This window comes from Hyperolius riggenbachi, chromosome 6, assembly GCF_040937935.1.
Source record: "Hyperolius riggenbachi isolate aHypRig1 chromosome 6, aHypRig1.pri, whole genome shotgun sequence".
NCBI lineage: Eukaryota > Metazoa > Chordata > Amphibia > Anura > Hyperoliidae > Hyperolius > Hyperolius riggenbachi.
Window position 1 is genome coordinate 82199631 of NC_090651.1, and position 15846 is coordinate 82215476.

The 15846-nt window shown below is 41.8% G+C and overlaps 1 protein-coding gene across 6 annotated transcripts in view; it reads right to left on the minus strand.

The window, feature by feature from the left end:
- Positions 1–15846, minus strand: part of LOC137520974 (cytochrome P450 4B1-like) — a 169713-nt gene that overhangs the window by 37745 nt on the left and 116122 nt on the right. For 5 of the 6 annotated variants that reach the window (XM_068239616.1, XM_068239614.1, XM_068239615.1 and 2 more), the window contains 3 exons: positions 15194–15238; positions 12737–12864; positions 9845–9969 (listed from right to left, as the gene is read on the minus strand). In XM_068239616.1, the coding sequence (XP_068095717.1) occupies positions 9845–9969; positions 12737–12864; positions 15194–15238 (298 nt within the window). The remainder of the gene's footprint in view (positions 1–9844; positions 9970–12736; positions 12865–15193; positions 15239–15846) is intronic. The other variant, XM_068239612.1, reaches the window with a different exon arrangement.

Genomic DNA, 15846 nt, shown 5'->3' on the forward strand with positions numbered 1-15846 from the left:
TGGCTGTTAATGTATTCTGTACATAGCATAACTGTGCCAAACACTGGAAAATGGTCACGCTCCACCTTTTGAATAATTCCCCGGTACTGGTGTCACCAATATAGGATGCAATAGAAAAAAAAAATAAACATCAGCACCACTATACGATATCAAACTAATATCATAGCTTTATTATATGTCCAAAACCACAGACCAAGTTAAAAAAAAGTCTATTTTTTTTACCTTGGTCAGTGATTTTGGACATAAAATAAAGCTTTGATACATGTTTAATATCCCCTAGTGGTGCTTCTATTTTTATTTTCTTTATGCTACTTTTTTATTTTCTTTATTATAATTGTGCCAAACCAGATTCTTAATTACAATATGAGCAGGGAATAATATGTTAAGGAGGCAAAACGCCAGTTGTTAGCCAGTAAATCATATATGAAGTTAAATAGTATTCCACCGGGGGGTCTCCAGGATAGACTGCATTCTTTGTTGAGAAACGGATAGAGAAAAAAGTCCAAAATTAGGAAAACAGTTGTTTGTTCAAAGTCCGAGATATCCCATTTGGTATTTTTTGACGAAGATACATAAGTCCCTGGTGGATCCCCCGGGGCGACCAATTGTGTCAGGTAGGGGTTCGGTCTCAGAGCATGTGTCAAAGTACCTTGACCACACCCTCAGGCCCCTACTCCTTGAAGTACCTTTATATTTGAAGGACTCAACGGCAGTACTTAAAGGAACACTATCGATTAACATGTTTTATTCAATTGAAACAGGAATAGTTTGGGAAGTGCTATTAAAGTAAACCTCCTGACTAAAAATCTATTCAGCAGCTCTGAAAAGGCTTTGTGTTTCTTTGTACATTGTCATTTTAGAATCCTTGGTTTAATAGTGTTCCTTTAAACCAGAGGTGCCCACACTTTTTCGGCTTGTGAGCTACTTTAAAATGTAGCAAGTCAAAATGATCTACCTATGTACAATTTTAGGAGCACAATTGTATATACAGAGTGGAAAATGTAGTGAGGTCGGGATCTACCGGTAGATCACAATCTACTCAATGGGCACCCCTGCTTTAAACTAGAGGAAGAGTACCCCACTGTAGACAGATCACAACAACCACCCTCGGCAAAACAAAAACAACAATCTCGGTCTTTATGTAAGATTTTATCTGAATACCATCTTGTTGACTCATGGAGGGAACATAACCCCTCATTACGCGGTTATACTTTTTTCTCTGCTGCTCACCATAGCTACTCTAGAATTGATAATATACTCCTATCTGCTACCTTAATCCCTAACCTGGTGTTCTCACGACATATGATTGCTTCATGGTCAGACCATGACTTGGTGTGGACAGCTTGCTCCTCTCTCACTACGCCCATCGCTCGCCCACCATGGAGACTCAATGAAAGCCTATTAACTGACAATGAGATAGTTCTAGAGGTGGAGGAACAACTTGCTAGCTACTTCCAATTAAATGATGTAGGCCAAATCAAGCCAGATATACTTTGGCTGGCCCATAAGCCAACTATAAGAGGGCAACTGATAAAAATTGCCTCTCAACGGAAAAAGCTTAAGACAGAAAAACAACTTTATCTTGAGCACAAGCTCTACCAACTCCAAAGAGCGCATGCTTCCTCCCCCTCTGGATACCTATACACGCAAATACGAGACACCCAAAAGCAAATAGATGTCCTCTTGTCAGCTCGGACGGAAAAGGCCATCAGATGGACCAAATCGAAAATCTATGCGCAATATAATAAACCCAGTACCTGGTTAGCTAGAAAACTCAGACAAGCCCATTCTACTAATAAAGTCCTACAAATTAGAACCAGTCAAGGAGAAACCACAGCAGACCCGCTTAAGATACATAAAACATTTGCTGACTATTATCAGTCTCTCTATACAGCCAAGCCAGCAGAACCCACCAGCAATGAGTCTATCTCCTTTTACCATAACCTAAAAACGCCCGTACTCCTCCCGGACAAGGCGGCATCCCTTAATCTCCCCATCACAGATTTAGAAATCTTCCTTGCCATCAAGAAATTGAAAAATGGAAAGGCTCCAGGCCCAGACGGCTTCTCAGCTATCTATTATAAGAAATTCAAAAAGATCCTCATACCATACCTCAAAAAAATCTATAATTCTATCCTAGAAGGTAAGACCCCAGCCCCTGAGTTCCTGCAATCTATTATAGCAGTGATCCCCAAGCCTAAACGTGATCCCTTGGACGTTAAAAATTTCAGACCTATATCCCTCTTAAATTTAGACTATAAAATTTTAACTGCTATATTAGTAGCCAGATTGAACAAACTATTAGGCCCACTGACCCACAGAGACCAGGTGGGCTTTGTCCCTCATCGGCAGGCGCCAGATAACCTAAGAAAAGTAATTAATATCTTACACATAGTTCGATCCACTAAGACCCCTTTTGCTATGATATCCCTCGACATGGAAAAAGCATTTGATACTATAGATTGGTCCTTTATGCAAGCCACCTTACTTAGAGCCGGTATAGGAGGTGCATTCCTAAATGCGGTCAAAAGCTTATATTCCAAACCTGTAGCCCACCTTAAACTCCCTACTGATTCCCCAATCTCGATCCCTATCCAGAGAGGCACCAGACAAGGATGCCCACTCTCTCCAGCCTTATTCGCATTGATAATTGAGCCCCTAGCAAATAAGATCCGTTCCTCTCCTGACATCCAAGGCATTAGAGTTAAGAAAGCAGAGTACAAAGCGAATCTATTCGCAGACGATCTGCTACTGACCCTTTCTTCCCCACACACATCGATCCCAAATCTCCTTCAAACAGTCCAACATTTTGGAAGATTATCCGGTCTCACCCTAAATGTTAATAAATCCGAGGTACTCTTCTCTAACTTATCTAAACACAGTGCTGAAAACTTGGCCACTAAATTAGGCCTAACGATCCAAACAAAATATATTACTTACCTTGGCATCAAAATCTCAACCAATCCAACAGATCTCTTCGCATTAAATTATAAGCCAATTCTATCTGAGCTGAAGGAAGACATGATAAGGTGGAGCTCCCCCTCAATTTCATGGACAGGACGAATCCAATCGGTCCGAATGAACTTGCTGCCAAGAATCCTCTATTTATTCAGATCCCTTCCAATACAAGTAACCAAGACTTCCCTCAGGGACCTCCAAACCTCTATCTTTAAATTTATCTCAAATAACAAAAAAAGCAGAATAAGACAATCTATTATGTTTCTTAATAGAGACCGAGGAGGCTTGGGTGTTCCTGACTTATATAGTTACTACAGAGCTGCTCAGATCGCCCAGCTGGCCCAAATACATTAGACCCCTTTGGGCGGACATTGAGGAGGACCTTATAGCCCCAATAACTTTGGCGGCCCTCCAGTGGTCTCCACACCTCTCTCCGGCAAAATATAAAAAAAAATCCCCCCTAACGGCCCACTCTCTTTCTATCTGGCATAGACTAAGATATAATAAAAAACTGCAATCTGAGCTACCATCCCAGCTTCCTATTTTTGGGAATCCCCACTTCCCACCAGGTTGGGAACCTTCCTCCTTTAAGTGGTGGACTTCTCATAATTTCCTTAAATTAGCCGACTATCTAGTCAACGATCAACTTCCTAATTGGAACCGCTTCTGCTCTCATACTGCGTTCCCACCTAAGGAATACTTTAGAGCAGTACAGATATACCACTTTTTAAAAACCCTAACGCAGTCAGCTCACATATCCACGACCCGTACCACCTACGAACATTGGTGTGCTCAGAGACCTCTGGAGGGAGGACTAATATCCTATTTATATTCTGTTATCTCACAGCCCTTAGAAGCTAGCAAAACTATAACAATGATAGCCTGGGAGGAAGACCTAGGCCAGACTCTCACCATTAAACAATGGTCCAGATGTTGCCTCTCGCTAGCAAAAGGAAGCAATTACTATTCACATATAGAAACTAATTATAAAATTTTACACCGCACATACATTACCCCCCAGAGACTACACAATATATCTACAAATAACTCCCCTCTATGCTTTCGGGGATGTGGCCAGCTGGGTGATCTCGCCCACATATGGTGGTTTTGCCCCATAGCAAAAAAATACTGGGCCCAAGTGGCCTCCGCAATAAGTACAGCCCTGGAGGTCCCAGTCTCTCCTGACCCCTTCCAACTTCTACTAGGCCATAAACCCCCGAAGTGGAAATATCCACATCACAGATTAGCTCAACATGTAGCTAAAGCTGCCCGTCTCCACCTCGCCCGCCAGTGGCTGAAACCTACTCTCTCATTTGACATGGCAGATGCCATTATCATGGAAATACTTATCTCAGAAAGATTATTAGCAATAATAAATGATGCAACTTTGCCTTTCACCCGAACCTGGCAACCATGGCTTTCAGCTTCAGCCTCATTGGGCCTTAGATCCTGCGCCCTCTCCTTCTAGGGCCCCCCCCCCCCTCTCGCTAACTATCCTTGACTATAAGGCTGAAATGATCTGCATGTTTTGTTCTTTGTTTGTATATGTTATACATATGTTACTATAAATGAAAATGTAATGCCCTTTGATAAGGGAATACCAAACTGCTGTAAGATCTCATTTGAAATTTCTTTCCAATAAAATACTTTGAAACTAAACTAGAGGAAGAGTGGGACTAGAGTCCGGAGTTTAGTTTGCCTAGCAGGAGATTCTAGAAAGAAAAAATAAGGATACAGAATAAGGGGACATTTATAGATGAATACCTGAATGGGTATTCAATTCAAATGCATTTAAATTTGGAGGAGAATGGTACAAACAGATAACGGGAACCGCTATGGTGATGCTGGTAGCCCCGATTCTCGCAAATCTGTACTTGTCACTTTGGCAAGAAGAATATATTTATGGACCTAGAAATCCATTTAGGGAAAGCCTGGGGGTGTGGAAGAAGTATGTGGAAGACATATTGGTTGTGTGGTATCCACCAGGGACAAATTTGTTGAATTCGTTGAATATTTGCAGGTCAATATTTTTGATCTTTCCTCCACTTCAGAGTGGGGAAAAAGGGGTCTTAATTTCCTAGACTTGAAATTGGAAATTGAGGAAGAGGTAATCACTAAGTTGTTTAGAAACCTGACCACCACAAACTTTGTTCTGTATGGAGAAAGCTATCATCCTAAAATACAATAGAGGCGATTCCTTATAGTCAGTTTGGAAGGCTATGGAGGAATATTCAGTATATGCAGATTTTTTTAGAGCAAGCTCCAGAACTAAGAAATAGACTCTTGGCGAGAGGTTATCAAGAAAATAACATACAATGGGCCCTAGAGAGGGCATCCAAGTTAGAGAGAGTGAAATTACTCAACTATAAAAAAGGGGAACTGTTCCCTTTTGTGGTTGACTACTATCCAATGGCCAGAAAGATTAAAGAGATTATTCAACGACACTGGCCGATTTTGAAAGATGATAGCGAGATCACGGAAACAAAGAAAAGCCGTTAATAACGTTCAGGAGATGTGAAAAGATAGGTAGCGGGTTAACTCAAAGCAAATTTTGGGAACTGAGTTGTAACACCTGCTTAGATTGGAGACAGTTTAAGGGTTCTAGACCCTGTGGATATTGTGTGGCATTCTCAAATATGGGTAAAGGACAATTTTATAAATTGAGTCCCATAGAGTGCAAAGTAAAGTCCCTAATTACATGTAGAATGGAGTTTGTGGTGTACGCTATTTTGTGAACTTTTGGAAGGTATTATATCGGAATTACCACTCGGTGTTTGAGAAAAAGAATATAAGAACATGTGAAGTCAGTAACCACAGGGGTAGGATGCCCGAGGCTCATTGAGAATATGAAAACAGATCATGGAGAAAAGATTTCAGAAATGAAGGGAATAGGTGCATTAAAAGTGCCGCCTTGTAGCAAAGGCGTAAATAGAGAACAAAAATGATTACAAAAAGAGGCATGGTTGATAAGTATAACCAAAGCTTTCGGCCCATTAGGCTTACATGAATGTTATGACCAGGGCCGTGCCGAGGCAGAGGCCAGAGAGGCTCCAGTCTCAGGGCGCAGTGTAGGAGGAGGCGCACAACTCACTCAGCTATCATTCCGCTGTTGTGTTTGAAGTTGAGAGAAATAAGGAAAGGGGATACATGGCAGTGACTGCAAGCCAGATAACTAAAGAATAAGGTGTTGGGGGAGTTTGGGAGCCCTGGGGCACCTCTTAGTCTAATAGCAATCAGTGTGGGACTGCTGGGGTGGAAGGGATGGAGGGGCGCACTTTGGTGTCTCAGCCTTGGGTGCTGGAGGACCTTGTCCCGGCTCTGGTTATGACCTCACGTGTTTTCTATAAGATCTGTGAAAATAAGGATTTGAATTAAGCGCTAAATTGTCTTCTTGTTATGGGCTGTTTTTCTTCCTCTTTTTCCTAGTGCCTTTGCTACCTTCCTCTCTTTTCTCTCCCTGGCTTCCTCCCCTCCTTTCTCTTCTTCCTTTTTCCCCTTTTCCCTTCTTCTTTTATTATTTCCTTCCCTCTTCTTGTTTAAATTATTCTAACCCTTTGCTTAAAAACTGAATTAAGAGAGATTTATAACATTAATAAGAAAAGTCTGGTAATTGTGTATGTCCCTCTCTCTCAAAAAATCTCTTCCCGTTTATACAGTAAATGTATATATTGAAGCATTCAATCATATAAATATAACACAGTAACCAAGCAGGTCGGGGTGACCCAAAACCACAAGGAAAGAATAAGGGACTAAAAGAGACTAAAAAGCCCTCCTACCAATTACCTATTGAGAAGGAAGGTTCTGGATCCTATAGGGCTTTCCTGTACCTCTTACAAGCCCCGCATTCCAGTGTAGTCCCCAGTTCAAATTTGCCGCTTCCGGGAGCCCTTGGAAGGCTTTGGAAGCAGTTGCGTCCCTGAGTGCTTCCGAAGATAGGCGCCTCCGTACTGTGCATGCACAAGAGCGCACTCACGCATGTGCAGTACGCTCCATACTGCATCCTTCCATCTTCGCATGCACTTGGTGACACAAGTGCTTGCATAGGCTTCCGAGAATCCCTGAAGGGGTACTCGATCAGTAGCAGGCAGCAGGGGTGAAATGCTGGACCAAGGGGACTGTGAGAGGAGCGGGAAGGCTCTTTAGGATCCAGAACCTTCACTCTCCAGTACCTCCCTTTTTAAAAAGAAATTTGGTTCAGTTTTACTTAAATTTGTTAATTAGCTGGGTTTTTTTTAGACACAATCACAACTAGTTTGTTTTCTTTGAGGCTGTAGATCAATTAAAGGGATACTGTAGGGGGGTCGGAGGAAAATGAGCTGAACTTACCCGGGGCTTCTAATGGTCCCCCGCAGACATCCTGTGTTGGCGCAGCTACTCACCGATGCTCCGGCCCCGCTTCCAGTTCACTTCTGGAATTTCTGACTTTAAAGTCAGAAAACCACTGCGCCTGCACGCCCGTGTCCTCGCTCCCGCTGATGTCACCAGGAGTGTACTGCGCAGACACAGACCATACTGGGCCTGCACTGTGCGCTCTTGATGACATCAGCGGGATCGAGGACACGGCAACACAGGCGCAGTGGTTTTCTGACTTTAAAGTCTGAAATTCCAGAAGTGAACCAGAGGCGGGGCCGGAGCATCGGTGAGTGGCTGCGCCAACACAGAATGTCTACGGGGGACCGTTAGAAGCCCCGGGTTAGTTCAACTCATTTTCCCCTGACCCCCCTACAGTATCCCTTTAACCTCCCTGGCGGTAAGCCCGTGCTGAGCACGGGCTATGCCGCCGGGAGGCACCGCTCAGGCCCCGCTGGGCCGATTTGCATAATTTTTTTTTTGCTACACGCAGCTAGCACTTTGCTAGCTGCGTGTAGCATCTGATCGCCGCCGCTACCCGCCGATCCGCCGCAATTCCTCTCGCCGTGGCCGCCCCCCCCCCCAGACCCCGTGCGCTGCCTGGCCAATCAGTGCCAGGCAGCGCTATGGGGCAGATCGGAGTCCCCTCTGACGTCACGACGTCGATGACGTCGGTGACGTCATCTCGCCCGTCGCCATGGCGACGGGGGAAGCCCTCCAGGAGATCCCGTTCTTTGAACGGGATCTCCTGATCTCCGATCGCCGGAGGCGATCGGAGGGGCTGGGGGGATGCCGCTGAGCAGCGGCTATCATGTAGCGAGACTTGGTCTCGCTACATGAAAAAAAAAAAAAATTAAAAAAAAAGATTTGCTGCCCCCTGGCGGATTTTTTGCAAACCGCCAGGGGGGTTAAATACAACCATTTCTTCTGATCTTAATGATCTTATTGAAAATTCAGTCGTTCGCTAAAAATCACACTGTTAGTGGGCACCTTAAATGATCAGAGAACATGCAGTGAATTAAATTATGTCTGCTTTTTTTCTAGTATAAGATTTCTCCTTTCACATATGTCATATAAAATCAAAGAGGGGATTGTCAGAAGAGGAATGATATGGAAGTCACTTGATTGGAGACTTCTAGTAGCTTCACAAGTACAAAATCTTTGTAATAAATCACAGCAGGGAATGCTGCAAAACACAAATTCACTATCCTTTCAGCAGTCCTGACTGTGTTCTGATGTGTCCCAGCAGATTATTACAAACTTAATGGACCTTTTAGAAGAACACTTTTAATAACTCCAGACCAGATTATCCGTTTCATGTTCTCCATCCTTAGTATATGATGACCTACTGATTACTGCTTCTAAAGGAGACTGAGTTTGTAGGAGAGCTTTTTGGTCTCTTTTAGCCTTTTAAACTCTCCTTATGGTTTTGGGTCACCCCGAGCTGCTTGGTTTCTGTGTTAAAGAATGAATGATAAAGCAGTAGAGAAGAGACATGGTCATGTTTAGTGGTGGGACGTGTGGCCCGATCTGTAGTATTAATAAGGAGATATGACAGGCTTGTATGTTCAGTGAGTATCAGTTGGGAACTCTACGACAACTCATTGAACCAGTCACTGAATAGGAATTACATTTGTACATTTTAAAGTGAGATGAAACTGAAGTTTTATCTATAGTCTAAAGCATTAAATACAGCATAAAACTAATAGAAGAAAGATAGAAATGGTTTTGAAGCTATTGGAAGGGTTAATATTCAAACATGTACTTTAATCAGAAGCTAAATGATAAGATTGCCCTTGCCTACCAAAGTTACCAGATAAATACTTAGCTGAGTAAACAATGTAGAAAATATTCTGCTGTATCCAGGGATTAACCACTTCTGTACCAGCAGCCTCTGCCCCTTTAAGGACCAGAGGCTGCTGGTACACTAAAACGCCACTTCCCGACAAATCGCCGCAAAAATCTGCCGTTCTCGAATGTCATGCCGTTCTGTCCCCGCCCTGTCTCTATGACGGCAGAGCGATGCGCACTGGTCAGGAGCCACGAGAACTTTCTCTACTTTGTTTTCACTGCAATTATTGAATTACAAGACAATCTGATAATGTGTAATACATCAGGCAATGTGTTATCAGCTAGCTTCAGTGAAGTGTACATATGCCTTCAAATGGCATTAGACCTGTCTTTTTATGTTTTCTATTCATTTTTTGCTGTGTTTAAATCTATAGAACAAAAATGTAATATTAAGTTTCATGCCACTTCACACATTCTTTTTTCTTCAGGAGTTAACAGCTGCCAAACTGCCAAATATCCCTCAGACTATCACCCTCTTGCCTACTACCTGACTCATGCCCATATGAATATATTAAAAAGATAACTAGAGAAACCTAGATAACTAGAAATTCCTTGACAGCTTCAAGGACAATACAATTATGCTAGGAGCAAGCTATTCTTTTCTCTTTAAGCTTTGGTGGACCTCATGGTGGTGTTCTCTTTTAAACAATCAACCTCTAAAATCAGTGTTCATACGTGCACTCACCTGTCTGTTCTGGAATTGCCTTTGTAGCCGAAGAGGCACTTCATAAGAGTGTCTAGTGTCATTGTGGTCACATAGGGGCAGATGTCCACAGATGTGCCTTCAGTCACCTCATCCTGGAGGATGTTCTGATGAAGACCACATAGAAGAGTTAAATAAGTGGAGGTATTCTGATCCCATTTATGTACATTAGCCAGTCACTGCACAGCATACCGTATGTTCTCTAATCGTTGCTCAACACACAACATGCAGGTTTATGATGGTTGATATTCTGGATTATCCAAAGCTTTTGAAATAGTAAGTTTAAAACTGGAACTGATTATTGTTTGCGAATGTTTTGATGATCAAAACAGACATATTTGTCCCAGGTACTGCTTAGGTGGTACAGTAGACCAATCACCGGTGTGCTGCTATTCATGCAAAATGAAGGGCTCCGCTCAGAGAGAGCAGAAACCCAACCTCTTTCATGGGGGACCTTTGACCATTCCTGAAAAGTTCTTAGCTTTGCCACTCCATGAGGCTCTCTTGGGCATAATCCAAGAAGAAATATTGCCAGAGTCTACACTGCAACATCTGATGGGTGTGGTCAAATAATTATATGCAACTATAGAGGGTTTGATGTATGAAAAGGGTACTTAAAGACTAGATTTTGTTGCCTATAGGGTTCATTAAAAACTGCTGCCTTTTATGTGGGAAAAAGATTACAAACCTCACCTGGGTCATATAAGAACATGGGGCTGTTGAAAACAGCAGTTTTTAAATAAACCCAAGACTGTCCTAGTTTTATTTAAAAAAAAAAAAAAAAAGCTTATGTCAATCCAATTTTCTTTAAAGAACAAGTGACACCCATGCTAACCTAGAAATAAAAAAAACTCATATATAAGTAGATACATACTAGTTCTACTTACATAACAGATGTATTGTCCATGTTATGATTCCTGTGAATTTTATAAAGAAAAGCAGAGCATCCTATTTTAGACAGTTTCCATCTTGGTTAACTTTGACCTCCTGACACAATTTCCCCCCTCACTCTTTTTTTTTTAAATTTCTCTTGCTAATCGTGTATTCGGTACCCGCCCTCCTCCTCCCAGAGTCTTCAGACACTCCCACTGAGGTCTATACTAGGATACTAGGAAGTGCACTGTCTTATGTCATTAGAAGGAGGGGGAAATAAAGGGAAGAGGAGGGATATAGTTTAGATAAAAAGAAGCATGCAACTGTTTGGCAATGCTCCTAAGATATGTGATAACTCCAAACCATAACAGCAGAAAAAGTTTTAAAAAGATTTGAATACAGGATTAGCATATTTATCACTTAATACAGTCAGACCAGTTGCTGTTGAAATTAGATTTTTATGTTCACAATCCCGCTTTAATGCTCTGGACATATTGGCACAGCTGAACCCTTACAACCCATGCAGTGATGGCGTAGTAATGTAGTGGAATATAGCCTCACAACGCTAGGATCTCAGATTCAAATCTAGGCCAGAACACTACCTGCATGGAGATCATATGCTCTCCTCGTGTTTGTGTGGGTTACCTTCTGGTAAGTAAATTGGCTCTCCCCTATAAAGTGATAGCGACACTAGACTGACTATGGTAGGAATTTGACTGTGAGCTCCTCTGAGGGACAGTTAGTGACATCAATAAAGACTTTGTAAAGTTCTGCAGAAGATGTGAGCTTTATATACAGTAAATACACATTAAAAATAATTCCCTATTCACTTTAATAAAAAGTAAAATAATCTGGAAGGTTAAACTAAAGGTGCACAACTGCACACACACTATATTACTGTTGCTCACAGGAATCAGGACTTGTTTGGGGTCAGGTTCTGTAGAGACACGCTGCTTGCCTGCCCTGTAGATAGAAAAGTTCATCAACAATTTGTTCGTCTGTTTTTTTTTAACTCCTACTTTTGACTGACTGCATACGTGTGCGTATGCACCTGCATTGAGGTTATCACATTGCACTGCTGCAGGTTTGATAAATGTGCGACAGACCAACATCGCAGCACTATGATGGCCTGCAGTGTATAGAAAAATGGGCACTTCTTTCATCTTCATTTCAATGGAGCCACGTGTGGTTGCAACAGCTGTGCAGGTGCTGCTCCAGGTATGCAGAAAAGTGAGATTGGCCACACTTTTTGTATACCGCTGCTGGTCACCTGTTAAAGTGTAACTTTCGGGCATAAATCAAAAATCAATTCTTTATTTTTATCTGGTAAACAAGTAATACGGATGCTAACCAGGCAATCCAAATCCAAAAGTTAAAATCACTATTACTTTTCTTGTTGATAAATGATCATTCCCCAGTTTACATGGTTCTTATTTGGTACACACAAAATTTAGTACACAAAAAGGAAGTTGCAGGGCATGCTGGGTTGTCTTTTTTTTGCTTCTCTACTTCCCCTCAGACTTAACTAATGCAGCCTAATTGGCTGAAGCCTCTTTCCCTCCTGTTTTTCCCTCCCACACCTCTGTTTCTCTCTGATTGGCCAATATTTTTCATGCTGAGCCAATGCACTTTCTATACTGAAGGGCGGGAAAATCAGGCAGAGGAGAGTAGTGGAGGAAATTACATCAGGATTGGCTGACACTTAAAATGGGAAATGCAAAGAAGGATTTTCTCTTTTTTACTGTAGAAAAATCACTAAAATCAAAACGTGGACAGTGCAATACATATGTTATGTAAGAAGAGCAAATATTTATTTCCTTATATATGTGGCTTTTTTTCTGAGAAAGTATGGCTGACAGCTCCTCTTTAATTTGGCAAATATAGCAGAACTAAGCAGAGGGTTACAATCTGCTATCCCTAGGCTTAGTCAATCCCCCACAGAGTGCACCAACCAATCATGAACACAGTGCCTTGAGAGACTTATCTCCTAAGGTTCATTACCAGCATGACATGAGTAGAATCTGACATTAGCTTTACATAGGCCTTCAAGATGTCATAATGGAAGGCCGGAGTCAGCAGTCTGCGATGCTGAAACCATTTCTGTCCAGATGAGACCAGAAGACCTTGACCTGAAACACAAAGAGCATGAGATGCAACCTAACCAGGCCCAGATTTACCTCACAGGAGTCTACAGACACAGATGTCCAGGCATAATAGACTTTGCCCTCCACAAACCTACCAACACCCTCTCAACCGCACCACTAATGTCCTGGCTGTTCCCCTTCTTTCCATACCTGGCATAGGTAACCACAGCTGCCCCTTAGTATTAGGTAACCAGAGGTATCAGCAACTGAAGGGAGATCTTCTTAGTGGAATTTTGGGACTCAGGTGAGTAACCTCTCATTTATGCTCCACTTGGAACTCTTTATAGAGAAGGAGAGAGGCACCTGGGGAGGGGAGTGAGCCGCCTTTCCATCATCAGGCACCTTTAGGCATGTGCCTACAGTGCCTTATGGTCAATCCAGCCCTGACCCTAACCTTACAAAAATGATATAGTAGCTTAATTGCTGGCTGTTTCTCATCACTTCCAGAATGCCCAATCCTCTTTAACAGGGATACAAACACATTTCCTATAACCCATTATTAGTCCAACATTGTATTTATGTTTATCAAATCACTGGTATTGTTTTTTTTGTTTTTTGTTTTTTTTTTACAACTTTAACAAATAATCATTGGAGTCTCACAGCTAACACATTGGCCACAATTCACTAATCTTTATGAAACACTATCAAACGTTTGATAATTTACCTCATGGGTAAAATCTAATTTTGCATTTACTAAGGTGCTATAGATGTATTGAAGGTTCTATCGATAAAACATTTGATAACTATATAACACCTTAGTGAATTCAAAATTAGATTTTACCCATGAGGTACATTATCAAATGTCTGATAAAGTGTTTGATAAAGCTTAGTGAATTGAGGCCATTGACTAGTTTAACAGTTTGGGGCAAAAACTGTACAAACGTGTCCCTAGTCTAGTGACGTATTAGGGGAAAAGACATTGCAGCTCATAGTGAAACAGGCAGGGTAAGTAGAACAGTGCCCTTGGCCTTACCACCCACGCATGAAAGGTCGGGGGCCACTGTACACACGCTAGATTTTCAGCAGAGACAGCCATAACTAGTCACCTCAGGCAAGAACCTGCGTAGCATATGTACAAGGCCTTAAAGGGAACCAGAGATGAACGTTTCACACAAAATAAACATATCAGTTGATAGCTTGTAAAGAATAAATGCTCTACCTGATAATTTCGCCGCTCTGGTGTGCCTTTTTTAGTGTTTTTTATCCATTATTGCTCCAGGAAAAATCAAATATGGCCGCCGGCTCATATCCCTTCTCCTTCCGGGTTATATGAGTTGTTCTGGATGTGCTGTCTATGCTATATGAGACTAGGCTGCTATCTAGGCTATATGAGAAAGGCTCATCTGTGTGCTTTCATTTTGGTATGATGTACTGTAAGAAGTGTCTCTCATAGGAATGAAACTGCAGTCAGTATCTAGTGCACACAGAGCACACAGGGATCATATTACAGCCACAGAGCTTCTCTCTCAGCAGTGCAGCCCCTCCCAGTCATCACAGCTCTCAGTATGCAAAGCAGGAAATCTAAGCCAGGAGAGGGAAAGCCTTGGGCTTGAAAAGACATCACAGAAGAGTGACTCAGCTATAATGATTCCAGGTCAAACCTCGACTGAATAGTCGGTGGATTCTTATCACAGTTGCTAATAGACTAATTAAGCAGATAACAATGAAACTAAAAGCAGGGTAGGTGTTTACTGTCATGTTCTCACTGATAAATGTAATAAAATACATGAGGGTGCTTAGTCTCTGGTTCTCTTTAACTGAGAAAAGATTAGTCTATAATTGCTTATTGGCCAGCATTAATAAAACTGCACCACATGTGGTACATCAGATCTAACAAATAGATTGATGTTTAATTGATTTTGTCGATCAAACATTGGTTAGGAAAGGCTTTTCTGTGGCAGAAAGAGGGAGTCGGAGCACAGTGAGCAGTACAAAGAGGGGATGGGGTGTGAGAGAACAGAACAATGTTCAGGGCACTCCGCCAGGCTGATTGTTGGCCCAGCCACTTAGGGGGTCGGGGCTGCTTTACACACACTGGATTCTCGGCAAAGGCAGTCATTATTGGCCACCTTGGCCAAATTTCATCTAACGTGCATTCACAGCTTTAGAGTTACTAATCTGGGCCCAATAGGATGCAGAGCCTTCCATATCCACAGGTAAGTATCAGATTTTTTCCCTTCAAATTTACTTTAATAGTTATTTCTTATGACAAAATTGTATATTTCAGTAATGCCAACTGTAAAAAACTAACTGAGGAACACACAGCTAATCTGTAATGAATGCTGCTCATTGCTGGAGGCATGATGCCACTTACCAATCCATGGGATTAAATACTTATAGCCAAAGTTATCCTTCGGATCTGCAATGCCAAAAACCAAAAACAGAGAGGGTAAAAGCCAGAAAAATCACACATAATCTCTGCTGGAATTAAAGTGGTCAGTTTTATTGTCCTCAGCACAATATTTATTCACTAACGTTTAGTCAGAATGCAAATAAAGTTTCAAGGAAACTTGAAGTGAGTGTAATATAGAGGCTGCCATCTTTTTTTTACTCTGAAGATGGCAGTTGCTCAGGTTCCATTTAAAATGATGCCAAAATGTGTGCGTTTATGAAAATTACAGAACTACATAGTCAGCCCTGAATGGTCTAAGCTACTAATGGTCCCAGACCAAGATGAAAGCGGTAAGCACTGTCCCCTGATGCATTTCTCCCAAGTTTTGAAGAGAGAAAAAGGAACTTAGAAAACTTTATCGGAAAAAGACGAACCCCATGCCACATACCTGAACCTGTAAACTTTATGAGAAAAATACACATTTCAGGAATTCATAATTGCCACGTATGATCATCATCATGAAATGGAAAAGGAAAGATAAAGAAGAATCCAGGGAGGTAAATAAGTATTTGATCCTCTGATGATTTTGCTCTTTTGTTGAAAATAATAGATCTGGCAGGAAATCTGCCTGAAAA